Source organism: Mustela putorius, unplaced genomic scaffold, assembly GCF_011764305.1.
Source record: "Mustela putorius furo isolate JIRA1106 unplaced genomic scaffold, ASM1176430v1.1 tig00000083_pilon_pilon_pilon, whole genome shotgun sequence".
Taxonomy (NCBI): Eukaryota; Metazoa; Chordata; class Mammalia; order Carnivora; family Mustelidae; genus Mustela; species Mustela putorius.
Window position 1 is genome coordinate 9,363,168 of NW_025421273.1, and position 27,928 is coordinate 9,391,095.

General features: G+C 35.1%; 1 protein-coding gene across 4 annotated transcripts in view; it reads right to left on the reverse strand.

Moving 5' to 3' along the window:
- Nucleotides 1-27,928, reverse strand: part of INPP4B (inositol polyphosphate-4-phosphatase type II B) — an 830,315-nt gene that overhangs the window by 355,208 nt on the left and 447,179 nt on the right. For all 4 annotated transcript variants that reach the window (XM_004768442.3, XM_004768441.3, XM_004768440.3 and 1 more), the window contains 2 exons: nucleotides 16,296-16,504; nucleotides 13,627-13,671 (listed from right to left, as the gene is read on the reverse strand). In XM_004768442.3, coding sequence (XP_004768499.1) covers nucleotides 13,627-13,671; nucleotides 16,296-16,386 — 136 coding nt within the window. In that variant the 5' untranslated portion in view covers nucleotides 16,387-16,504. The remainder of the gene's footprint in view (nucleotides 1-13,626; nucleotides 13,672-16,295; nucleotides 16,505-27,928) is intronic.

A 27,928-nucleotide genomic window follows, 5' to 3' on the forward strand; every position in this document is an offset into this window, starting at 1 on the left:
TTATGCTTCTAGCTATTTGTTTTTGTATGCTTTTAAGAACATCTTTATAAGAAGATTACTTGCTTCATGATGCTGTCATAACCCCAGAATCTTGAAGTGACTCTGTGAAGAATTTTAGGCATAAAATTCTACACAGATAAGCAATTGCCAGCTACATAGTCTAGTTACAGAATGCCCTTGTTCGGCTCGACCTATGACTGATTCTTTCTAGAAGATTTCCAAGGGCAGTAAGGCTCTATCTCTCCTAATAACTTGTTAATAACAAAATACCAATGATTAAATAGTTGTATTTATTGGGACTTTTTAAATGAGTTACTTTTTACAAATAATTGTGTTAGCAATAATTACAAAAACATTTCAAGGGCATATCTAAATATATACACTTATTTTATGAAGAAATATGAGAAGAAAAAAGCAATGGCATTCATGCATGCATTCAGTTCATGGATATTTATTGAACATCTAAATGTACCCAGCATGATTCTAGGTGACAGTTTCACAGCAGTGAACAAGAAAAGAAGTTCCCTATTTAATGGAGCTTATACTCTAGTGGGACATGAAGTTTAAAATAATAATTTAGTGAGAATTTTAAATAGGGTGTTTAAAATTGAGTGTTGGGAGGGAGGGTTGATCAGGAAAAGCTTCTCTGATGAGGTCATGCTTGAGCCGTGACCTAAAACATACCAAGGAGCCAGCTCAGAGAGGACAACTGTGAAAACCCAAATTTTTGGCTTGTTTGAGAAGCAAAAAGACGACCAAGGTCGATGAAGAATGAGCTAGAAGGTTAGCGTAAGTATGGTGAGAATGGCCTGCTTCTCAAGATCTTTATAAAATGTGATAGGATATTTCAATGTTATTCTAAGTGAAATGGAAGCCATTGGAGGATTTTATCTAGGGATGTGAACAAATCACACTGATAGTTTGAAAAGATTACCAGGGCTCTTCTGCCGGGTGGGGACCATGCAAGGCAAGAGCAGATGACAGCTTCCCATAAGGACTCTCCTAACTGGCCCCCGTGAGAGCTGATACCTGCTCAGAACTGAACAACAGCAGTGGCAAAGAAAGGAGTTGGTCAAACTCAGAAAATATTTTCAACATACAAATTATAGGACTTGGTGATGGATTTAATGTGAGATTAGGGGAAAATAAGATTCAAGAAAGGGTTATAGTTTGGGGACTGGCATAACTAAATGGATAGTGATGTTCTTTATGCAGATGGGCATCATGGAGGAACAACATTTTGGGAGGGACGGGAATTAGAATCAAGAGATCAGCTTTTAGATGAACAAGTGGAGATAGCTACCAGCCCATTGAAAATGGGAGTTGGGAGCTCCATGGAAAAGTGAAGGTAAGAGTTACAAATTTTAGAAACAAAATAAATGTTGCTTAAAGCCACTGACTGTGAAATTCTTAGAGTGAGAGGGTATTTAAGTTTTGTGTGGCATTACAGCTGATATTCTGAATTTGGACAGGTTTTGACCTGGCAATATCTTTTTCTTAAACGGACTTCTGAGACCTTACCACTATAGATAACAGCCAAGAACAATCTTTTGTCCTTGGTAAAGTAGGGGTAATAGGAGACTAAGTGGTAGAACACTTGAAAAGCTTGAACACTTGAAAACATAATGCAGCTTTCTCATGCCTGGTATAAGACCATAGGCAGGTCACTTAACTCTGAGAATCAGTTTCTTCCATTGTGAAATGGGCATAGTACCACTTTTGCCAATTGCAATAGGTCAAAGCTCAAGTAAGAATCATTTGGGAAAAGATGGTTTTGTACATTAGAAATGTGAAGGGACTTTTCTTTAATCCTGCATTCCACTCTACTAGGTCTCTTCTCTTCCCCATGGCACGGTTCCCAGGCGGCCGAGGATACATTTGGATACCATCTGCTCCACAAGAAGGCTGACTGATAAATTTCAGTCACACAGACAGCAGCATCAGGGGATCTTGCTGCCTCACAACCTCTGTGGATTTCAACTTTATGCAAAGCAAAACCACCTAATGAACAAAGCCCCTAGGTAGTCCTGATTCCCCAATTACCCATAAATAGCAACAGATGCTGCAGAGGTAGACCTGTTCCAGTGACCAGCGGATCTCAGTAATTAGACAATGGAAGGATGAAAGTAATTAGGTAAATCACACAAAAAGAGTAATAAACTAGATCGGGCAAGTTGATCATGGATAAAAGACACAAATAAAGGTGGATAGTGAGCATTTTAAAAACCCATCTAATTTAACAAATAATTCGCGAAACGTATGTGAAGAATCAGTTTTGGTCTGGGAAGGCAGACCTGGTCAAAGACCTCCTTTAATCGAAAAATCCTATGTTATATAACTCAGAAAGAAATGTGATGAGAATAAACATACTTTATCACCACATAACTTTAATTAAGTGATATGGTTGCAGCAAACGGGAAGTGGGAAGAGAAGTTCGATTTCTCATATACTTCTCCTTTATTAACGATGTCACAGATCTCAACTTCCTGAAGAGTGCCAAACTAGAATCCAGACCTGTGTCAACAAGAACAGGCTGTGCTCTGACCGCAGCACACATTCAATCCTGAGACTCTAGAAACCACTACCCACACAACAGACCTGTTAGGAGGCTCTAATTGGTTCATTTTCTCTTCTTCCAGTTAAATCTCTAATTATTTCAGCAGTACAAAAACATAATGCAGGTCGTAGATAGCCTTTAATGTCTTCTCTTTCCCATTTCTGCACTTTTAATACTCAACCACAAAGAACATGGCCTTTGGAGTTAAAATCTATATTCTCTACCTCCTAACCTTATACCCTTGGGCAAGCAACTGAATTTATCTGTGAAACATGAATAGTGAGAAGCAACTAAAGGGTCAGTTGTAGAAACAGAGATAAAAAAAATGACCTAATAACTGGCACTTAGAAGAAGTTCAATAAATGATGGCAATTATTATTCCCCAAAATATAGTGTTAAGACCTCCTGCTCAAGGAAGTCCTCATTGAATACTCACCCAAGGTTATATTCCAAATAATAAAGCTTAACCAGTCATTAAGTATATGTCAGATACCAGTTTAAGTGCTTTATGTACATTAACTTGTTTAATTATAACAAAATCTTAGAAGGTAGATACTGATACCCTTTCCATTTTATAGATAAGAAGACAAAGATTCAGAGACACTGTGTAATTTTTCTAAGGTCAAGTAGCCAGGTGGTAACAAAGACAGGATGCAAATGTTTGCAGTTGGCTTCACACTCCCATCTCTTACCTGGTGAATATATTGCCTCCCCACTCAGACTGTAGACTGAACTCTGAGCTTGAAATGCAAATCCACTTCTATTTGTTGTCTATTATTTTTGTTGTGCTGTTGGTATGTGGTTGTTCTGAAAATGTCTCCTCAAATATATTGCAAGTTAACCGATGCTGTCAAAATTGAGGTAGCTTAAAGAAAGGGAAGAGTCTTCTGTTTTCAAACTCTGAACAGGTAGGCAGTTGTCAGGGGCACAGCATGGCAGCAGAGTTTACTGAGTCTAGCTCAGCATGGCTAAGCCTTTTTTGAATCTCATCTAGCATAACCCCAAAGTCAGTAAGACTCAATTGTTCCTGATACCCAAATACAATTTGCTAGCAATAGACAATGTTTAAAGGGTTGTGTTCATTTAGAATTTTAAATCCAGTTTCTAATAATGTGCAATGATTATAAAATATTGCAACAGAATTCCCAGAGTCTTAATTTATTTTTGTTGTGGGATTATAAGTAATAAAGAGGGATACATAAGTGAGCATTAAATGCATCACCTTGGAAAATGAGCTCTAGGTTTTTGTTTCATGAAATTTGCTACTTCCTTTGCCTGAATTGTCTCTTGTTTTCCTTCTATACCAACTGAAATCCTGCTTATCCTTCCAGATCTGGTTCAAATGCCACTTCTTCTGAGTTGTTCTGATGCCACAGTTATATTTAATTACTGTTTACTCAGTATTTCTATAGTTGTCAGGGTATACCTTTTGCCCTTATCATAATCTGTGTACCACTGTAGTTGTCATCACCTCCTAGAAAGTCTTGGGAAGCAGGAATCATTAAGAAAGGGATATATCCTGGTGTTTAAAAGCAGGAGCTTCAGAATCAGAACACAACTTAGATCATTTCTTCCTTCCTTCCTTCCTTCCTTCCTTCCTTCCTTCCTTTTAGAGACTTTTAGAGAAAGAGAGAGAAAGGATGTGAATGGGGAGAGGTGAGGCAGAGGGAGAGAGAATCTCCAGCAGCTTCCATGCCCAGCTTGGAGACTGACTCAGGGCTCAATCTCCTCACCCAGAAATCATGACCTGAGTAGAAATCAATGGTTGGACACTTAACTGACTGTGTCACCCAGGTACCCCCTCAAACTTGGATCCTGACTTTGTCACTCAACTTTCATAAGATCTTTGGAAAGTTGACCACTGGGGATTTTAGATTTTTTAGCTCACAAATGAACATAATATGGGAGGGAATGCTCTGTATTCAGATTCCTGGGTTCAAATCTTGGGCTCATTACTTGACCAGTTCATGCCTGTTTCCTTTCCTATAAAACAAAAGTGACTGATAATAGAACAATTATCTCATAATTAAATTGTGAAACTTAAAGTAATCAATTTATGTAAATTACTGAGGACAATGTATGGTAAACAAACACTTGATAAATGTTAGTTATGTTTAGTGTTATCACCTTGTGGAGTTGTGGTGAGGAAAACAGGGCATTCTGTTTGTAAAGAGGTAACCACCATTTCATAATACCATAAGTATCATAGATTCTCAGAAAATGGTAGCTACTCCTGTGCTATTACTGTGATCCCAGAACTTTGTACAATGCCTTGTATTTAGAAGGTTCCCCAAAAATTACTGTTCAGTAGAAAACCATGTTTTGTAAGGGAAGTATCATACTGCAAGAATCAAGAGAATGGTCAGCTAGGTATGATGAAGCAACAAAATAGGACAAGCACAGACATGATCTAATTCTTACTAGATACTTCTTTTATGGTGGGAAGATGATCTTACAGCCTATAAGAATGAATATCTTATCAGTAAAAATTAAATACAAAAATATACTTCTGTGCTTGATATTCCCTTTAGCTGGAGCAGCATACTGTGTATAGGGTGAAAATACTAAAGTAAAGAAGATAGACTAAAATCTTCCATTTTCCCATTAGAGCTTTAAAAAAAAGTCAGAGCTTTATAATCATTTATAGAACACAGACCAACAGGAAAGTGGAAGTGTGAACATAGGAGAGAATTGGTAAGTTTGGCCTCCTAGGATTTTTTTTTTTCTTTTAGAGAAACATATAAAACAATTCCTGATTTATAGCAATTCGTAAAGTATGAATGGACCTGACATGCAGGTTAATGAAGGCCCTAGCAAGCTATAAAAGCTGTGTCTATAAAGAGATGAAACTGCTTTTGTGCAGCTTGTCAGTCTGAGCACATTTTAATACACATTTCAAATTCTGAATGCAGAAAACTGATCGCAAAATTTACCTGACTTTCTGGGGGTTTTTGTTGTTGTTGTTGTTGCTGTTTTAATTTTTTGGTTTTGTTTTGTTTTTTCCCTTTCTAACCAGGCTATGAGAAATATAATGGCTCTATATTCAAAATCCAAAGTCAGTGCACATAACCTTACATATGATTCAACAGTAGAACAAAGTATTTAAAATCAACACCCTCTTGGGCAAAGGCTTAATAACCTTCCTTTCTGAAATTCACTCTAATATTTGAATTTACCTACCTAGGGACATCTTGTCATTGTGCCATAATGTAATGTTGTGATAAAATTGAATTTTAATTACTGAATTCTAGGATGGTACACACCATGTACCTAGTATAGCTGTACAGTGGGTTGCATATCCATGAGACTGCTTTTTTTAAATCTTAATTTCCATAGAAAAATAGTTTTCACAAGTGGTAAATTTCAATTTGCCTATTTAGTCATATTATGTATGGCAGAAATGGCATGGCTTACAGAGTGAATGTGAAGTTAATTTTTTATAAAATGCTTGGAATCACTAATTTTTCTATATATACCACTATTCTAAAAGACCAAGAAGTAGATGAATCAAGAATCAAGTCTGAGAATACATTTTCCATTTTCTCTTCAAGGAAGACAAGGTGGCTGGCCTTTCTATATAAAGTTTGGTATAATATTAAATAAGTACTTAGTGCATGCCTTTTGCATGTGTGTGTTCTGGATGTGAAGTCTTTTTCTTGTTCCAAGCACCAAGAGTCTGTTTATGCTGCTCTCCGAGTCTGGAATGTAATTCCTCTTTTCCTCTTCCTATTCTTAATCCTGTTTTCATACTCGAAGAAGTGATTTCAGTTAGTCTTCCTTAGGAAGACATTTTTGACTACTCCTTCCTCTAGTGGTTTGATTCTTTACATAATCTCTTTTATTATTAGTGACCCTAAAAATCACTTAGCTATTAAAGGTCTCTTAATGATTTCAGGAGTCTTAATTTGACCTCTCTAATTATGCAATGAGCTAATTGAAGATAAAAAGCAGAATTTTACTCCTTTGGCTATGCCCTTTTTGTTGTTCAACTTACTCAGGTTATTCATTTTTATTTTTTTTAAGCTTTTATTTATTTATTTATTTATTTATTTGAGAAAGAGAACATAAGCAGGGGGCAGGGGCAGAGGGAGAGGGGGAGGGAGAAGCAGACTGCCTGCTGAGCAGGGAGCCTGATGCAGGACTCAATTCCAGGACCTTAGGATCATGACATGGGCCCAAGGCAGACACTTAAACACCCAGGTTATTCATTTTTTAAAATGACAACTCCTGATTATGACATCTAAATGGGCATATTGCAGAGATTTTGGAAGATACGAGAAAGTAGAACAAGGGAATTAAGAATTCTCCTAACTTGTCATAACCACAGTTAAAGACGCTCATACCTATTCTTCCAATCTTACTCTTTTGTGCGTACAGAGAGTTAAATAAGGGTCATGTTGTACATGTAGTTTGTTATTCTGCTTTGACAATTTTTATATTCTCTTGTTCGATAAAATATCCTTCTGACAGATCATTCTTATGACTGTATGGTATTCCCTCTTAAGATTGTATGTTTCATTATAAAAATTAAACAACATATGTTGATTGACTCTTAAGTTGAGAATAAAATACAGTGGCCTGTACTTTCCTTTTTTTTTTTTTTTTTTGGCTTGCTCTTTCTTTTACCCATTCTGAATTTGAGGTGTTAGCAGAAAAGTCTAGAAATGGAATGATAAAATGGAAATAAACTCTCTGAAAATGTATGATGATATATGACCATGTTGCTGAGAAAACAGATTTATTTCTACATTGTCTATTACTGATTTTTATCTATGACAGCTTTCACAATATTACTATGAAAATTATAGCCGTTGCTATAGACTTCTCAATTTTAGAGAAAACTGAAAAATGAAGTGAGTCTCTGTTAAATTATTTGAGCCTTAGATTAGCCTGATTTTATGTACTAATAAAACATTTAGGGGAGGAGTCGAACATTTTCTTTCAAGAGGAAAAAGTCTCTGGAAAAAATTATCCCATAACTTAAATATGGATTCTTAAAAGATGAAATACTTTTACAAAAGGTAAGGGATTTAACAATTTGTTGGCTTTGACACTTCTCTCTCTCTCATGCTCACTAGAAGCTTGGCAGCACCCAATAGCCAGGGCAGATCCTGTTACTCTGTAGTTAGGGAGCGAGGGAGACTAGAAGAGGCCGTGGGGCCAGGATCTCAGTGGATCAGTATTTCTTCTATCCCAGAATTCTCCTAGTCTGACTTTGGCATTCCAGTCATCCAACAAGTGGCTCTTCACTATTCTGTCATTTCCTCTGAGGCCTTTCTTTTCTTTTTTTTTTTTAACTACAAGACCAGATCAACTCCTAACTTGGTTTCATTCATGATCAAACCAGCAACCCAATTCATTACCCTTGAGCCCCAATACTCCCATTTTTACAACTCTATTACCTGCTACATAAATATTTACTATAGTCAGGCCCTCCTGCTGAGAAAGTCACTTGGGTCTTATGTTTGGTACAAACACTTTCCAAATAAGTTTCCACATTCTAAGTCCCTTCAGATACACAGAGGCCTTCTTTGACTTTTATATCTAAAATAGTCCCACAAGTCAGGAAATGACAGATGTTGGTGAGGATGCAGAGAAAGGGGAACCCTCTTATGTTGTTGGCAAGCTGGTACAGCCACTCTTTGTAAAAGAGTATGGAGCTTCCTCAAAAAGTTGAAAATAGAGCTACCCTACAACCCAGCAATCATACTACTGGGTATTTACCCTAAAGATACAAATGTAGGGATCCAAAGGGACACATGCATCAGAATGTTTATAGCAGCAATGTCCACAACAGCCAAACTATGGAAAGAGCCTAGATGTCCATCAACAGATGAATGGATAAAGAAGACGTGGTATATATAAATACAATAGAATACCATGCAGCCATCAAAAAACCCCCCGAAATCTTGCCATTTGCAATGGCATGGATGGAAATAGAGGGTATTATGTTGATCAAAATAAGTCAATCAGAGAAAGATAATTATCATATGATCTCTTTGATATGAGGAATTTGAGAGGCAGGGTGGGGGATCATGGGGGTAGGGAGGGAAAAAATGAAACAAGATGGGATCGGGAGGGAGACAAACCGTAAGAGACTCTTAATCTCATAAAACAGAGAGTTGCTGGGGGTAGGGGGGTAGGGAGAGGGTGGTTGGGTTATGGACATTGGGGAGGGTATGTGCTATATAGCAAGTGCTATAAATTGTGCCAGTCTGATGATTCTGACCTGTACCCCTGGGGAAAATAATACATTATATATTAATATAAAAAAACAATAAAATAAAATAAAATAAAATAGTTCCTACATCTCCCTAGTCAATTACATCTCCTCCAAACATGTTCTATAGAGTTGTTCTGTTTACTATCTACATAGAACTTAACACTGCTTGAAATTATTTACTTACAAGTTTTCTATGCTCCCAATGCAATATGTATGAATGAATGATATGTACTGTTAGAGATTTCACTCCAGCATCCATGCCTTTTCATTCCTATCATAACTGACACTGAGGCTGTTGATGTCTACAATGTGTCTTTCAATGCACCCTATACCTAGTCATTGGTTTCCATTAGGTATTAGTCATCAAGGTATAAATTATTTTAAAAATATAGCTTCATAGAGTCAAATAAAGAACACAAAGAACAAATGCACCACAGACACACACACACACACACACACACTACACACCATCTCTTCTATTTTAACATACATTAGTAGCTATTGTTTTGGATTTATAATATGTAGTATCCACATAAAAATATAAAAACATACACATAAGTATTCTATTGACTTTGGATCCAGTAAATGAAGATGTATAAAAGCATAATGATGTGTAAAAGCATCATTTATGAGTATAAATGAGAGGATAAACTTAAGAAATAGGTAATAGTTCTTTTATATCTTTGTTAAGATTTGTCTGCTCTATATATTTTCCACAATGATTTCAAAAGAAATGTACCCAGATATTAAGAAGTGATCTCTCTCCTTCCTTCCTTCCTTCCTTCCTTCTTTCTTTCCTTCTTTCTTTGTCTCTCTCTTTCTTTCTTTCTTGGAGAGAGAAAGAGAGAGAGTGCGCGCAAATGCAAGCAGGGGGAGGGAGGGGGAAGGGCAGAGAAAGAGACAAGCAGACTAGCCTGCTGAGCAGAGAGCCTGAGGTAGGACTCCATCCCATGGCCCTGAGTTCTTGACCTGAGCTGAAATGAAGAATTGGGTGCTTTATCCAGTGAGCTGCCCAGGCACCCCATGATCCCTCTATTCAAATGTTTACTTTGTTAAAATAAAAAACAATTTTATTAAACTGTAAGAAAATCTGTGTTCTCTTGAGTTTTTAATTATTTCCCTCTTTGTGGACATAAAAAAGGTATCAACGCATTTAAATGAAAGAATGAGAAAAATGTGGAAGTAAGGTTGCAGATATAAGGGTGAGTTACATAATTTAAATTCAGTGAACCACTAGAAATGTAATGGCAATGGATCTGAAATACTCACTTTTTCAGTAAATGCCGAACTTGGGTTCTCAAGACATTTTTAACCAATTAGCTTGCTCAATTGACTAAGCATCTCCTACCTCATTTACTTGAATAAAGATGTAGCAGAGGAACTTCAGCAAGATACAGTGATTTTATAATGGCATACAGATGAGGCAGAAACAAATCCTCAATGGAAAATAACATAGAAAGCAATATGACACCTAGGAAAATTAGTGTAGCTGTTTTCCCAATTTAAAAGCAAAACCATTGAAATTCTCAATTTATTTAAATATTTTGGCAAGAATCAAGACTCAAATATCAATAATTTAGTTGAAAGATTAGGTGGAACAAAAGCCTCTAACTTTAATTCTCTAAAAAAAATTTTTTGTGTTAAGATGTCTTTTTTTTAATTAAATGTACATGCATTTTTAAATAATGAAAAAAATATTTAAGAAACTATTATTCTTTCATTATTATGAAGTAAACTAGTTAGTAGGTGAGTTGTAAAGAATATGTGGGATTAAAAAACTCAAAGAAAAATGTACCAAAAAATACATTAAAACATACATGAATTTAATTTTAATGACCTTGAAAGAGTAGTTTTTAAAAGTCTTTTTTTTTTTTTAATTTAAGAAATACTATGATTGAGGATTTTAAAATGCTAGAAGCATAAAAAAGTTTGGGGAATTTATCATCCAGGATCAACAACACAATTTCCTGAAGACTTTAATAAGTTTGTTTACTTGTAAGACATTTTTTTTCCACATGATAAGATAAAATTATCTTTGTTAAGAATTCTACTGGCTTTTTTGAGTAAATATGATAAAAAAAAATTGAAGTTTTTTTATGAGAAGAATATTATTATGAACAAATTCTCACAGCTGCTCCTCTCTTAAGTCTTTGATTTTAAGCCAGAAATATAAGTGACGAAAACATTGTCATTGAATTTGACTGGGCTTTCAAAACAAAACCAAAAAATATAGCTAGGTCTTTGAACAAGACAGATAACTTCATTTGAAAAAGAATATGCATTTGGCCTAGGCTCCCTGTCTCTTGAAAGCTGGTCTCCATGTCTGACTAACAGCCTCTCCTCCAACTGTCTTTGCCACCTTCAGGTTTCCACCTTGTTCTCCAGGGTGTAAATAAGAAGGTTTTATCTGTATTTTGAAATACACTAAGTTACTCTAATATATCTTTACTCCTTGAAATCCTAATAAAAAAGTAAAGAAAGAGTTTCCTCCCTTAAAAATGAAAGGTAAATAGATAAAATCTCAAGTAGCAAGTTATATTGAGTCAAGAGGTACCTAGGCTTCTTTTGCTAACTCAGCTCCCTTTCTGAAACAAGTTCTTTCTAAATCTGACACCATCTGAGAACTCTCTAGAAAAAATATATATAACTTTTGTGGTGTTACCACAGAAATTTCCTGAGTTTTCACATTTGTTTTTTAATACCTGGGAAAATTAAAAAATACAGACTCCTTAACTTACAGCACACTTAACTACATTTGTAACAAAAATAAAAAAAATTTTTTTAAATGAATTATGCCAAAGTCTAGAATGCTGACAGCACTAAGTGTTGGTGAAGATGTGGAGTAATAGAAACTCTCATGCATTGCTGGTGGGGATGCATAATGGTACAGGCACTTTGCAAGACAGTTTGGAAATTTCTTACAAAACTAAGTATATTCTTATCACATAACAATGTGTTCCCTGGTGTTTATCTTAGGATGTTGAAAACTATGTCTACACAAAAACTTGCACACAACTTTTTTCATAATTACCAAAATTTGGAAGTAACTAAGATATCCCTTATTAGGGATCCCTTAGTGAGTAGACGAATAAACGATGCTACATCCAACCATTGGAATATTCTAATGAACTATCAAGCCATGAAAAGACATAGAGGAAACTTAAATGCACATTACTAAGTGAAAGAAGCCAATCTGAAAGGGTTACATACTGTATGATTCCAACTATACGACATTCTGGAAAAGACAAAACTAGACAGTTAAAAAAAAATCAGTAGTTGCCAAGGGTTAGGGGAGAGAGGGATGGACAGTCTGAGCACACAGAATTTTTAGGACAATGAAGATACTCTGTATGATATATTAGTAGTAGATATATGCCACTATACATTATCCAAATCTGTATAACAATGTATAACAACAAGAATGACCCAAATGTAAACTATGGACTTAGAATAAAAATGATGTATCAATATAAGTTCTTTAACTGTAACAAATATACCACTCTGATAAGGGAAGGTATGAATTTATGGGGCTAGAGGGCATATGGAAAATCTCTGTACTTTCTGTTCAATTGTGCTGTGAACCTATTTTATATAGTTATTATCTCAAAAAGTTATACTTCAAAATATAATATTTTGAGCAAAGGGTATAAATTTGAAAACTATTTCATCATATAAGGAAAATATATATTTGGAATAATTGATACTTCAAACTACTAAAAACTACTATAGATAGTAAATGTACATATTTTAATTCTCCCATAACTTCAGAAAACGTATATATTAATATTTAAAGATTTAGATATCTGGTCTCTGTATAAGAAATTGAATACCTGTATTATTACTCTATAATACCTCATTGTTTTTGAAACATTTTAGTATTATAAAAAGGAAAAAACCCTCTCTAAATGGTTCATATGAACCACGTTTTTAGCGTCTTCAAATACCATTTTGCAGCTAATTCCCGAATGACATTTTGCAGTCATGCAAATTCAGACACAAAGCAGGTCCCACTAACTAGGTAAGCAGTGGATCAGCCACAGAGTGAACATTTTTAACTCATCCATGGACCAAGTTACAAATTTCTACATGTGACAGATCTTTAAAGTTGCTTAAGCAAATCAAAGTTTTGATTTATAGTTAAATTTGCAAATATTAAGGATCTGTCCACAAAATCAAGGTGGAAGAGAAAGGAAATTTTTCAATATGTGACATTGAAAAAAAGAGGCAGGAACCTTGTATATGGCATAAAGGAACACTACATGAGATCAGTCTCCAGTTTGAGGAGGAAATAAACATGGATTTTGAGAAATGCTGGTTAGCAGCAAAGTCCAGTCACCGTATTAGGATGAGTAGGATGAGTGCTGGGGTCCAGATCTGTGGTCAGCTGACCTGACTGAGAGGTACAACTCTGTCACCACTGAAACCTATACCCTTGGGGTAGTGAACTGACCTACTCCACAGCTCAGATTCTTTACTTACAAGTTGGGAGAAGTGACATCACATAGAATGATTCCCCCCACCCCAGCTTTATTATTATTATTATTTTTTAAACTGATGTATAATGAAAACAGTGTTGTGTTAGTTTCAGGTATGCAATATAATGATCCAATAATCTCAAAACATTTCTCAGTGCTCATCGTAAGTGTACCCTTAATCTCCTTTATTACTTTACCCCTCCCCCACCACCCACCTCCGAGTAACACCTTAAAGAATGAAAGCTTTTTATAGAACAATGTTCATAAAAGTTTGTAAATTATATAATGATATAAGTAGTAATATAATGATATAGGCACCTAAGGTTATGAACTATGCTATTTATCAGTATAAATAAGACAGAATTCCTTACCAAGGATGAACTCCAACTGTGGTTCATTTGGAGTCTTCTGAATACCTATAAATAATGAGTAAGAATTCAGATGAAAGGTATTTAACTTATTATCAAAAATATGTCAATACATATTACTATGCTTCACCCTGCCCAGAATGTATAAATACATTATTTGGCAGAAAGAATTACCTCAGTTAATTGTCCAAATTTATAAGCAGTCCATTTTCAGGGAGTACATATTTGTAGCAGAACTAAATGTGGCTAAAGTTTTGACTGATCTACTTAGCTCTTCGGCTATAAAGAAACTGAAAAAAATAATTGTTTTTTATAGCTTTGACAAGTTTAAAATGTATTATTCAATTGTTATTTTCTCTTAGATGCATGTAGACAGAGGCAAAGCCTTTAAAAAGATGACCTCACAAAAGTACTCTCTTATATAGATTTTTCTTTCAAATCAGTCCAGCCTGCTGTAAATAGTAAATTATTAATTAAAGAGCTATCTCTAATAAGGTGATGAAAGACATTATGGTGGTGGTTATTCTGCCAACTTACTGATAGCTCAAATCAATGTTCTGATAAATGTCTCTATTCCTTTTTTCTTGATTTTTAAGAAATCTAATAACATTGCTAAATGATTTAGAGTGAAGTGAAGGGATAGTCTGAGAACAAAAGTAGGGCTGAGAACATGTAGTGGTTACAAGGTAGCAAGATCAGGCTGTGGCAAGTGATAATGTGCTATAAGGTGATAATGTGGATATCCGATGGCCACACACATCTCAGGGGCTTCCTAAACAAAAGTGGATGAGAACTTGGATGCCACTTATTATGACTCATGGGTGGCTAAACTAGCAGATAAAATTCATGTAAAAGTGAATCATTTGGTAATAAATGTAAGGACATTACTAAAATAATTTTCTTATTTATTTCTACTGGTATATTTACCAAATACAATTTAAACTTACTACTAATACATTGTTAGAACTACCTCTTTGTATAAAAACTATTTTTATTTGTAAAAAAAAATAATTTAACACTTTATAGGTTAACACTTTAAAAAATATTTTATTTCGTTGTCAGGGACTATAAGAGAGAGAGCAAGCACACAAATGGGAGAGGTGGATGCCTTAGTTGCTCAGTCCCATGTGGGCTCCCCGCTCAGTGGGGAGTCTGCTTCTCCCTCTCCCACTCCTCCCCGCCATTTATGTTCCCTCCCTGGCCATCTCTCTCCATCAAATAAATAAATAAAATCATTAAAAAGACAACAACAATAAAAACAAACAAACAAACAAACAGGAGAGAGATGCAGGCAGAGAGAGAAGCAGACTCCCCGCTGAGCATAAACTTCCCCCCACACCCCCCAGCCCCCATGTGGGGCTGGATACCTGGACTCTAGGATCATGACCTAAACCAAAGGCAGATGCTTAAGCAACTGAGCCACCCAGGCATCCCCAGAGTTAATACTTTTTTGCATGATAACCATTTATTTTTTTTCTCCTGTTGACATTTAACAATACCATGGTTAAAAATTTTACACTTTCCAAGAGAGATGAGAGTGACAATCATTAGGTCAATTTCTGTTCTAAGTAGTGTGATTTTTTTTTTTAAAGTTATTAACTGCTGTAAGCTTTGACAACCAAATTTCTTAGAAAGCTTTTCCAACCAATACTGTTTTCTAAAGATTATTTTTATAATGTAAATTAAAGTCTTCTGAAAAGAAAAAACACAATTCATATTAAAAAATAAAACAAACTCTAGAATTTTAAGCATGAGAGAAAACACAATTTTTCCAATGATTTTAATTACTTGAGTAGGACAAAAACCAATTCTAAAGCCCAAATCTCCTTGCTTTCAGGTATAGCATTGACAATTTACATGTCTAGGGTAACTGTTGTGCCCTAGTGCTTTTAACTTACATGCTTTTTATTTTTATTTTTTTTTAAGATTTTTATTTATTTATTTGACAGATAGAGATCACAAGTAGGCAGAGAGGCAGGAGAGAGGAGGAAGCAGGCTCCCCGCTGAGCAGAGTGCCAGATGCAGGCTCCATCCCAGGACCCTGGGATCATCACCCAAGTGGAAGGCAAAGGCTTTAAACCACTGAGCCACCAAGGTGCCCCTACATGCTTTTGATTTTAAAGAGAACATTTCTATGTTAAAAGAATAATTCCTTTAAAAATATTTATTTATTTATTTGACAGAGAGAAACACAGTGAGAGAGGGAACACAAGCAGGGGGAGTGAGAAGGGAGACCTGAGCTTCCCACTGGCTTCCCACTGAGCTGGGGACCTGAAGTGGGGCTTGATCCGAGGAACCTGGGATCATGACTTGAACTGAAGGCAGATGTTCAACAGCTGAGCCACCTGGCCGCCTCCCCCAAACAATAATTTACATGAGATTATATAAATGCTAAATACAAGTTGTACTTAAAAAGTATTTATTAATGCCTTAATACACATTCAGGAACTTTGTTCTACTTTGTGATATTTAACCATTTCATAAACTATCATCTATCTCACTCAAAATAATGGGGTGCCTGGGTGGCTCTGCGGGTTAAGCCTATGATTTCAGCTCAGGTCATGATCTCAGGGTCCTGGGATTGAGCCCAGCATCAGGCTCTCTAAACATGTGTGTTTAGTTGATCTAATTTGCATTTTCAGAGAGTTATAGAAAAGGGAACATACACTTACTTGTGAACTGGAAGTCCCCAGTATCATTTGCGTGAGGTGTGGGAAGAAAGTGCTGGCCTTCTTCTGATGCTCCTTCCTCTTTGATTTCCATGATCAACTTTCACACTTATTTAATCTTCCAAATTTCTGTGTCCAAATGTTACTGACAATGATTCCTGGTTTAATATAGATGTTTTTCACATTAAAGGTCTATATTCCACTATGAAATTCTGCATTTAGGAAATAGAAAAAGCAAAAATCTAGGTTATTTCAGAGTTCAGTATAAATAATTAAAGATAGGTATAAAATTACAGATTCCTTCCTGCCTATCTCACTTTTATTTTTAAGACCAACCTACCCACTTAGTGTGTCATAAACTCTAAGTTAAATGGGTATTCTCTATGCAATTATTTTATCGTCACATGAGGGATTTGCAGATCCTGAAAGCTGTATTCTTTCTCTTCTAGTTCATTCTGTAAAATAGTAGATAGCAATAGGGGGTGCTAACTTAATATGCATCAAATTTAGCAGCAAGAGCAGATAACATCTTGTCAAGACATTAGCATGTGTTACCAAGGTGGATATTACTATTATTCCTTCCATTAGAACTATGCTTTATGCTCATGCCTCCATCCACCTTTGTTAGAACATTATTCATGAGCACGTAAAGATAATTTGGCATGATACTCTTCTTCCAATTTGAGCCAACAAGTTGTACAAGAGAGTTTCCAGCCTCATCATTATCCATAGACTCTCTTGCTTCTTTGCCTGATTAAGTTTTAATTGGTTAATGATCAGGGTATATGGTGAAAAGAATGAATCATAATTCTAAACAGCTAAAGCTCAAGGGGAAATGAAAATAATGGTAACATGAAAGTCAGCATGGGAAAAAAAGACTCTCTAAGAATTTAATACCCTATGCAGATAGCCTCAAATAATTTCAAATTTATTTTGACATTTAGCCTGATATACATGACCAAGAATGAATTAGAAAAAAGATCAATGTTGTTTTGAGTCAAGTTACCACCTGAATTAAAATGTATAAAAAAATCTTTAAATGTCTGCCCAATGTTATTTAAAGAGATAGCGACAATCAGGTTTGGTTTGGAATAATGATTTGGTCTCCAACTTCACTAATCCACAGCCTTAGTCTTTGTTGTTTTAACAAAGCATCTTCATTGGCAATTCTGCTCTGGTTTTTAAAGATCCTCTGGCAAAAATTAAATCCAGAAAGCATCTTGAAGCTTTAGAAAATATTATAATAAAGTTGCAGATAAATACACATTCATTTTTCAGGATACAACCAAGAATTAAAAGCCTGGGTAAAGGGCCATTGTGCTATCAATTAGACCAAATCCATCAATTTGAAAATTTATATATATATATATATTTTTTTTTTTTTAAGATTTTATTTATTCGTTTGACAGACAGAGATCAAAAGTAGGCAGAGAGGCAGGCAGAGAGAAAGGGGGAAGCAGGCTCCCTGCTGAGCAGACAGCCTGATGCAGGGCTTGATCCCAGGACTCTGGGATCATGACCTGAGCCTAAGGCAGAGGCTTTAACCCACTGAGCCACCCAGGCACCCCTGAAAATTTATATTTTAAATTAAGATAATGGTTTCTATTTTTTTATTTTCTATTTTTAAATTTTTTTCTATTTTTTAATTTCTATTTAAATTTTGAAGTTGCCTCTTATAAGGACAGACACATATTCATGGAACCATGTTCTATGACAAATTCATTAGCATTAGTGGGATAATATCCGTGGAAGACGGCCATGCATGCGGGACTTGGATACAAGGACTTTGTTAACTTCCTTATATTTCTTCACCAAAAACTCAATCCCTAATCTTGATCAGTTATCTTAAAAATTGAAAAGGAAACCTAAATAAGGCAATATGGGTAAATCCTAGCAAAACAATGGCCTAGCACACTATGGTGAATAATTCATAAAATAAATGTAAACTCTCTGTGTGAGTGAGTGTAAACTTTTGGGTGGAGGGACAGGACTGAAGATGCCTACAAACACTAACTTGGTCTTCTTACAGGTATATCTCACTCATTCAAAACTGAAAAATAAATTCATTTTCACAGAGAATGAAGCCAAATACATAAGACATGGATCATATGACAACCTGTTATGATTTTAATCATTTTCATTCTACCTTGGTTGCATCTGAGGAAAAATTTCATATATGATACCGACTAACAAGGGACATTCCTCAGAAAGAATCAGTTATGTTACTAGAAAAGCTCTAGATAACCACTGCATTTTCTTGGTGGTAAATACAGCATTTACCTACAGTTATGGTTAAGTACAATAGTTCCTTTTCTTTGTCTATTTGGAAATTTTTTGGTTGGGAGATCATGCACAAGAATAGATTTAATTTTTACATACCACAAATATATTTTATTTTATGATTTTTCCCCACAATTATATTTTAAAAAGTCAACTAGAGGACTAAACTTAATTCTTAGAGCAAAAAGAAGCTGCATGAAATATACCTATTATAAGAGAGTGACATGATTATATTTGATTTTTAGAAAGTTTACTGGATGTCAAAGTAGAGAATGTACTAGAAGGTGGAAACTTAATAAAGTAACAAGCTTGTTTGGAGGTTATTTTAATATTCTAGGAAAGGAAAATAATAAAAAGAATCTAGGTCAAAATAGAAACAGATGATGAGAGAAGAGAATCTGGATTCCAAAGAAAATTATTAAATGGGGTAAAGGGCTATTTATTAAATGGAATTACCTAGCCTTATAAATGGAATTAGAAGCACTTTAGAATTGAAATGATGAAAGAGAGGAATTTCAGGTAAAACCAATAAATTATGGACTATTAAACTATCTGGAAGTATAAAGAAGGAGGGATTTGGGGCACCTGGGTGGCTCAGTGGGTTAAAGCCTCTGCCTTCGGCTCAGGTCATGATCTCAGGGTCCTGGGATCGAGCCCCACATCCGGCTCTCTGCTCAGCGAGGAGCCTGCTTTCTCCTCTCTCTCTCTCTCTGCCTGCCTCTCTGCCTACTTGTGATCTCTCTCTGTCAAATAAATAAATAAAATCTTTAAAAAAAAAAAAAAAGAAGGAGGGATTTTAGTAAAGGATGATGAGTTTAGTTCTAACAATGTGGTTTTTGAAATGTCTTAAAATACTCAGAAAACCATTTTCATTCAGAAAACAGACATGAATCTGGATTATAAGGGTGATATTAAGTCTCTAAAAGCATATTTCTAGAAATCATTGACTAATAGTGGAAATCAAAGATATGCATAAAGTCACTGAAAGCAAGTGCATCTAGTGAGAAAAAAGGATGACTGAAGATTGAACCTTAAGGCACAAAACCATTCAGGGGCATGAGAAGAGAAATTAGCTAGTAAAGGCACTGGCAGTGACAGGAGGAGAAGCAGAGAAGAACAACTGAGGAAACAATGTCATCACTCTATTTAATGGGTGTTTCTCAAGTAAACAAGGTCATTAAATTAAGAGAAAGTAGCTCCCAGCCCTTCTTAACCAGAAAGCCTATCTGAGAAATTGAGTCTACCTTGCAGTAGTACCTTCTCTTTCTGCCCAAGCAAGGGAGCCTAGAATATCTTCTGATGACACCTCCTGGAAGATTTATAGACTTAAGGTACTCAAGCTGAGAGTCTGGCAGACAAAGCTGATCACCCCCAGAGCAAAGCCAGTATAAAGTGTCCCAGTGCTACATAGAGACAAGGGATTAATTCACAGACAAGGCTGAGGTTAGCTCCCATTCCTCTCAACCAGAGAACCTGTTTGGGAAATTGAGAGTAAATAGAGCAGCCCCTCCCGCTACTGCCTAGTCAAGGGAGCTGAGATATACTGTAGAGGTTTTCTTCCAGCTCCATCCAAACTGAAGGCCTGGCAATTCCCAGAAGCTGTGTGGACCCGTGGCACTCCAGCTGAGAGATGGACAGTCAGAGCCAATAGTTTGCAGAACAAACTTAGTGGCCGTGCTGTGTTTAGTCAGGGAACTTGGGGTGGGGGTTGTCTTGAGTTAAGAGAACAACAACAACAAAAGCTTTAGGCTTCAGAGCTGCTTTTCCCACTGCTCCTGGGAAGAGAATCTAATTTGTAACCCCACTTATCTCTAATACAACTTTCAGTCTGTCCAACCAAGGAACCTAACCAGAGCATGGGGAAATCTGCATAGCTCATTCAACAGCCCAATATACAGTGACACTTGAACAGAGAGCACAGCCTGTGGCTTCCCCTACCTGCAGAGCAAAACTAGTAACCTCATCTGACCAGGGAATTCAGTGCACACTCTGGCTTGATTCAGGTCCCCAAACAAATTATACAGGTCCAGAGCCCCATTCTACTGCCCTGCCAGGCCAGGGAAGTCAATTCATAGCTCTACCCACTCTCAAATATTGAACCCAGTCCTGACCATCCAGTAAGCCTCACCAGAGAATCCAAGCAAGCATGGAGCCTAATCCTACAGCTTCAGTTGGATAGGAAACCAAGCTCATAATACTATAAAAATATTTTCAGCCAGTGGCACTCACCGCAGACACTCCCTTCAGAATTTGCTCCCCAAAAGACCACAATAGCAGGCCCCACCTGCCCAAGGACATTACCAGAAGACAAACCCAGAAACCCAAGCTGAGTTGACTATTGAAGAGCTGTCTCTACCAAAGAAAATTTGTAAGTCTAGGAGAGGAGCTTAATTATTAAAATAAATAAATAGCATTAATAAGGACACAAAGATTAAACACACACACAAAAAAAAAACAGGTAAATATAACATCAACATCACCACATCACCAAAGGAAATTAATAAAGTTCCAATACCTGACCCTAAATAAATGGAGATCTATGAACTGTCAAATAAGGATTTCACAACAATCATCTAAAGAAGTTTAGTGAATTACAAGAAAGCACAGACACACAACTAAATAAAGTTAGAAAAAAATGCATGGGCAAAATGAGAAGTTGGATAAGGAAATAGCTACCATCAAAAAAACCCACAATTAAATGGAAATTTTAGAGTTGAAAAATACAATAACCGAACTGAATAACTCAATAGAGAGTTTTAAAAGAATCTGACCATGCAAAAAAAAAAGAAAAAAAGAAATCACTCACTTGAAGGATAAGACTTTGAAAATTACCAGTCAGAGAAGGAAAAAGAATTTTAAAAAGAATGAAAAAAAGTGAAGAAAGCCTACATAAATTATAGTAGAGAATAAAAAAAAATATATGCACACTATGAAAATGCCAGAAAGAGAAGAGAAAGAAAAAGTCACAAAAAGTTATATATGTGTGAAGTATCATGGCTGAAAAGTTCCTGAATCTGGGGAAAAGAAAAGATATGGACATCCAGATCCATGAAGCCCAGAAGATCCTAAAAAGTTAAACTTAAATAGGGTTAAACTGAGGCACAGTATAATTAAATTGTCTGTAGTCAAAGATAATGAAAGAATTTTAAGAGCATCAAAAGAAAAGAGAAAAGTTATATACAAGGGAACCCCCAAAGAGTATTAGCAGATTTCTCAACAGAATTTTTTCAGGGCAGGAGAGAATGTAATGATATATTCAAAATATTGAAAGAAAATAACTATCAGCCAAGAATTCTATACCCGGTGAAGTTATCCTTCAGAAACAAAGGAAGGAAAAAGAATTTACTAACAAACAAAAGCTGTGGTTATTTATTACCACCAGACCTGCCTTACAAGAAATGCTAACGGGTATTCTTTGAATGAAAGTTAAAAAATATATATATATTGGGTACCTCAGGGGCTCAGTCAATTAAGCATCTGCCTTTGGCTCAGGTCATGATCCCAGAACCCTGGGATCAAGCCCCATTTTGAGCTCCCTGCCTAGAAGGCAGTCTGTGTCTCCTCTGTCCCCTTTCCTCATTCATGCACTTTCTCTCACACACAAAAATAAATAAATAAAATATTTTTAATAAAAGAAAACTAATTTAGATAATAAAAATATAAAAAGTGTAAATCTCACCAGAGATTTAATGGTAAATATAGAGTCATAGATAAATTCTACAATCTGGTAATAGTGGTGTATAATTCACTTACAATCCTAATTAGAAAGTTAAAAAAAAGTAGTTTAAAGAATCATAAATACAATGATCTCTTATGAGGAACACTATTAAAAAACAAACAAACATGTAAATTGTAACAGCAATAGTCTAAACTGTGAGGTGGAAGAGAAGTAAAAGTGTTAATTCAAAAACTCTATTGAAGATAAATTTTTATCAGTTTAGAGTGTTATAAATTTAAGGTATTTCAAATTTTTCTAAAATATATTTTTAAATTTAAACTTAAAATAGAAGTTTAAGATCTTTTAAGATTTTCTACCATAAGGAGAAATCCTGTAGTAACTACTCAAAAGAATATGACAAAAAACTCAAAGCATACAAATACCAAAAAAAGAAACTTAAAAAACACAAGATAAAACAACAACAACAATAAAACAAGGGGCAGCAGAACTATAGAACAACTAGAAAACTATTGACAAAATGGCAAAAATAAGCCCTCACTTACTAATAATTACTTTAAATGAAAATGGATTAAATTCTCCAATAAAAGACACAGAATTGCTGAATGGTTTTTAAAAATAAGATCTATCAATATGCTGTCTACAAGAGACTCACTTGAGCCTTAAAGACAGACTGAGAATAAAGGGATGGAAAAAGACATTTCAAGAACATGATAACCAACATAAAGCAGGGGTAGCTATAATTATCAGACAAAAAAGACTTTAAATTAAAAATGGTAAAAAGAGATAAAGAAGATCATTATATGGTGATAAACAGATCAGTACATTGAGAAAATACAACAATTGTATACACTCAATACTGTAACATCTAAATATATAAAGCAAAATAAAACTGAATCAAAAACAAAACAAAAATAAAAACAAAGCTAAACGGAAAAATCAACAAAAATACAATAATAGTTTGGGACTTTAATACCCCACCTTCTGCAATGGATAGATCATCTAGACAGAGAATCAGTGAGGAGCAAAGTGGATTTGGACAATATTACAGACCAAATGGAATCATCAGATATATACAGAACATTATGCCCAATAATAGCAAATGTTTTGTTTTTTTTTTTTTTTTTCACAAGATGACATGGAACATTTTTTAGGCTAGACCATGTGTTTGGGCACAAAATAAGTCTTAGCAAATTCAAGAAGACTAAGACTGAAACATCATGAAACTAGAAATAAAAAGCAAGAAGAAAACTGGAAAATTCACACATGGAAATTAAACAACACTACCCTGAACAGCCTATGATTAAAGAAGAAATTAAAGGAGAAATAAAAATGTTTCTTCAGACAAATGAAAAGGGAAACACAACATACTAGAACTTGTGAGATGCAGCAAAAGAAGTTCTAAGAGAGAAGTTCACAAAAATACCTACATTAAGAAGCAAGAGAGATCCCAAATAAACAACCTAACCTGTACTTTAAAGAACTAGGAAAAGAAGAACAAACAGTCAAATTCATTGTAATAAAAGAAATCATAAATATTAGAGCAGAAACAAATGAAATAAATAACAAAAAAATAGAAAAGGTTAACCAAGAGTTGGTTAACTAAGATTAACTAAGAGTTGGTTCTTTCAAAAAGTAAACAAATCGACAAACTCCTAGCTATCAAGGAAACTCCTTTCCTAACAAGGAAAAAGGAGAGAGGACCTGAATCAAGAAAATTATAAATGAAAAAGGAGACACTATACCTGATAACACACAAATTCAGAGGACCATAAGAGATCATGTTGAGAGTGCCTGGGTGGCTGAGTCATTAAGCATCTGCCTATGGCTCAAGTCATGATCCCAGAGTCCTGAGAATAAGCCCAGCATCGAGCCCCCTGCTCAATGGAGTCTGCTTCTCTCTTTTCCTCTGCCCCTCCTCTATGCTCTTCTCTCTCTTTCTTTTTCTCAAATAAATAAATAAAATCTTTTAAAAGAAAGAGAGATCATAATGACCAACTGTATAACAATAAACTGGAAAACCAAGAAGAAATGGAAAAAGATTCTTAGAAACATACAATTTACCAAGACTGAATAAATAAGAATAAAAATATGAATAGACCAATTACTAGTAAAAAAATTTGAATCAGTAATCAAAAGTCCCCCAATAACAACAAAAAAGCCCAGAACCAGATGTTTTCACTGGTAAATTTTACCAAATATTTAAAGAATTCACTCCTGTCCTCCTCAAACTCTTCTAAAAACTTAAAGAGGAGGGAATACTCCCAAACTCATTTTGTAAGACCTGTGTTATCCCAATACCAAACCCAGAAGAGACAATACTAAAAACGAAAACTACAGGCTAATTTCCATGATGACTATAGATGCAAAAATTTTCAATGAAACATTAGCTAAACCAAATTCAGCAGCACATTATACACCATGGCCAAGTAAGGTCTATTCTTAGGATGCAAGGATAGTTCAACATATACAAATCCATCAATGTAATAGAACACATTAGTAGAATTAAAGGAAAGAATCACATAATTTCATGTAACAGGTGCAGAAAAAACATTTGCAAAAATTTAAAATCCATTCATGATAAAAACTCTTAAATTAGTCATAGAAAGAACATAACGCAATACAATAAAAACAAAAAATGATAATCCCATGGTTAACATCATAGTCAATGGGGAAATGTTGAAACTTTCCTCTAAAATCAGGAATAAGACAAAGCTGCATACATTCATGACTCCCATTCAACATAGTTCTAGAAGTCCTAGCTAGAACAATCAGGAAGAAAAGGAAATAAAAGGAATCAGAATGGGAAAAGAGCAAGTAAAACTCTCTATTTGCAGATGACATGATTTTATAAATAGAAAATCTTAAAAACTCAACCAAAAAGCTGTTATACCTAATCAATAAATCAATACTGAATTCATTAAAGTTGCAAGACACAAAATTAGCATTCAAAATTCAGTAGTGTTTATATATACTAACATTGATTTTTTTAGAAGTTTATATTTAGTTGTTTATTAGGGGGGGATAGAGTTGGGGGAGGAGTAGAGGGAGAGAGACAAGCAGAGTCCATGCTGATCATAGAGCCTGACTCTGTGCTCAATCCCAGGACACGAGATCATGACTTCAGTCAAAATCAAGAGTCAGACTCTGAGAAACAAACTGAGGGTTTTGGAAGGGAGGGGTGTGGGGGGGTTGGGTGAGCCTGGTGGTGGGTATTATGGAGGGCATGTATTGCATGGAGCACTGGGTGTGGTGCATAAACAATGAATTCTGAAAAGAAATAAAATAAAATAAAATGTTTTTAAAAAGTCAGATGCTTAGGGGCGCCTGGGTGGCTCAGTGGGTTAAGCCGCTGCCTTCGGCTCAGGGTCCTGGGATTGAGTCCCGCATCGGGCTCTCTGCTCAGCAGGGGGCCTGCTTTCTACTCTCTCTCTCTGCCTGCCTCTCTGCCTACTTGTGTCAAATAAATAAAATCCTTAAAAAAAAAAAGTCAGATGCTTAACTGACTGAGCCACCCTGGTGCCCCAACCATGAATTTTCTAAAAATGAATGAATGAATGAATAAATAAATCCCATTTAAAATAGCATCAAAAACAATAAAGTACTTAGGAGTAACTTTAGCTAAGGAGGTGAAATTTCTCTACTATGAAACCTACAAGACATTGATGAAAGAAATTAAAGAAGACACACATAAGTGGAAAGATACCCCATATTCATGCATTGGAGGAATTAATATTGCTAGAATATCAATACTATCAAAAGTCATCTATAAAGTCAATGCAATTCTTATCAAGGTTCCAATGGCATTTTCTTTACCAAAGTAAAGAAAAAGCACTAAAACATAGATGTAACCACAAAAGACCCCAAATAATCACAGAAATCCCAAGAAGAACAAAGTAGGAGATGTCACACTTTCTGATTTCAAGCTATACTAAAAAGATATAGTCATCTAAACAGTGTGGTAATGTAAAGACAGAGCAATAGACCAATGGAACAGAATCAAAAGGCCAGAAATAAATCCAGAAATAAATATATGATCAACTAATACTTGACAAGGGAGCCAAGAATATTCAATGGGAAAAGACAGTCTTTTCAATACATGGTGTTGAGATAATTGGATATTCATATGTAAAAGAATGAAACTTGGGGCACCTGGGTGGCTCTGACAGTTAAGCTCTGACTCTCAGATTTGCTTCAGGTCCTAATCTTGTGGCTTATGAGATCAAGCCCCATGTTGGGCTCCACACTCAGAGGGATTCTGCTTAGATATTCTCTCGCTCTGCCCCTTCCTCCACTGTCTTTCAAATAAATAAATTTTAAAAATGAATAAAACTTAACCATTATTTTACACCATTCACAAAAATTAACTTAAAATAGATTATTAAAGACTTAAATGTAGGAAACCATGGAACTCCTAGAACACATGGGAATAAAGCTCCTTGATGTAGGTCTTAGTAATGAAATTTTGGATATGACACCTAAAGCATAAGCAACAAAAGCAGAAATAAGTGAGTGGGACTCCATTAAACTAAAAATCCTCTGCACAGCAGAAGAAACCATCGATAAAGTGAAAAGATAACCTATAGAATAGTAAAAAATATTTGTGAACCAAATATATGAAAAGGGATTAATATCTAAAAATATGTAAAAATCCCATACAATACAACATCAAAAAACAATAATAATCCAATATAAAAAATGGGTAAAGGACCTGAATAGATATTTCTCTAAAGAGGGTATATAAAGGCCAATAAGTAAATGAAAAGATGCTCAACATCACTAGTCATTAGAGAAATGCAATTTAAAACCACAATGAGATATCACCTCATGTCTGTTATAATAGCCATCATCAAAAAGTTAAGAGATAACAAGTAATGCCATAAATGTGGAGAAAGGGAACCCTTGTGGGAACTATTGGTGGGAATGTAAACTGGTATAGCCACAATGGAAACCAGTATGGAGGATCCTCAATTAAAAAAAAAAAAAATAGAATTACCATATAATCTAGCAATTCAACTTTCTGAAATATATCCAAAGAAAATTAAAACATTAGCTGAAAAAGACATCTGCACCTTCATATTCATAACAACATTATTTACAATAGCCAAGACTGGGAAACAACATAAGTGTCCATAGACAGATAAATAAATAAAGAAATTATGGAATGATATATACAATAGAATGTTATTCAGTCACAAAAAAATAAGACAATCCTATCATTTGTGGTGACATGGATTGACCTTGAAAGCATTATAAGTGAAATGTCAATGAAAGACAAATACTATATGATCTCATGTATATCTCGAATCCAAACCACACACACACACATACACACACATAGAGAAAAAGATCAGATTTGCAGTGACTAGAGGCAGAGGGTAGGGGTCATGAAATTGGAGGAAGGTGGTCAGGAAGTAAAGACTTCTAGTTATTAGATAAATAAGTACTAGGGATATCATGTACAACATGATGACTACAGCTAAAACTGATATGCAATATATAGGAAAGCTGTTAAGAGTAAGTCCTATGAGTTCTCATTATACAGAGAAAGTTTCTTTTTTTTCTTATTTTATTTTATTTTTATTGTATCTATATGAGAAGATGGATGTTAGGTCTACCATGGTAATTATTTCAATATATAAAAATCAAACCATCATGCTCTACACCTTAAACTTATACA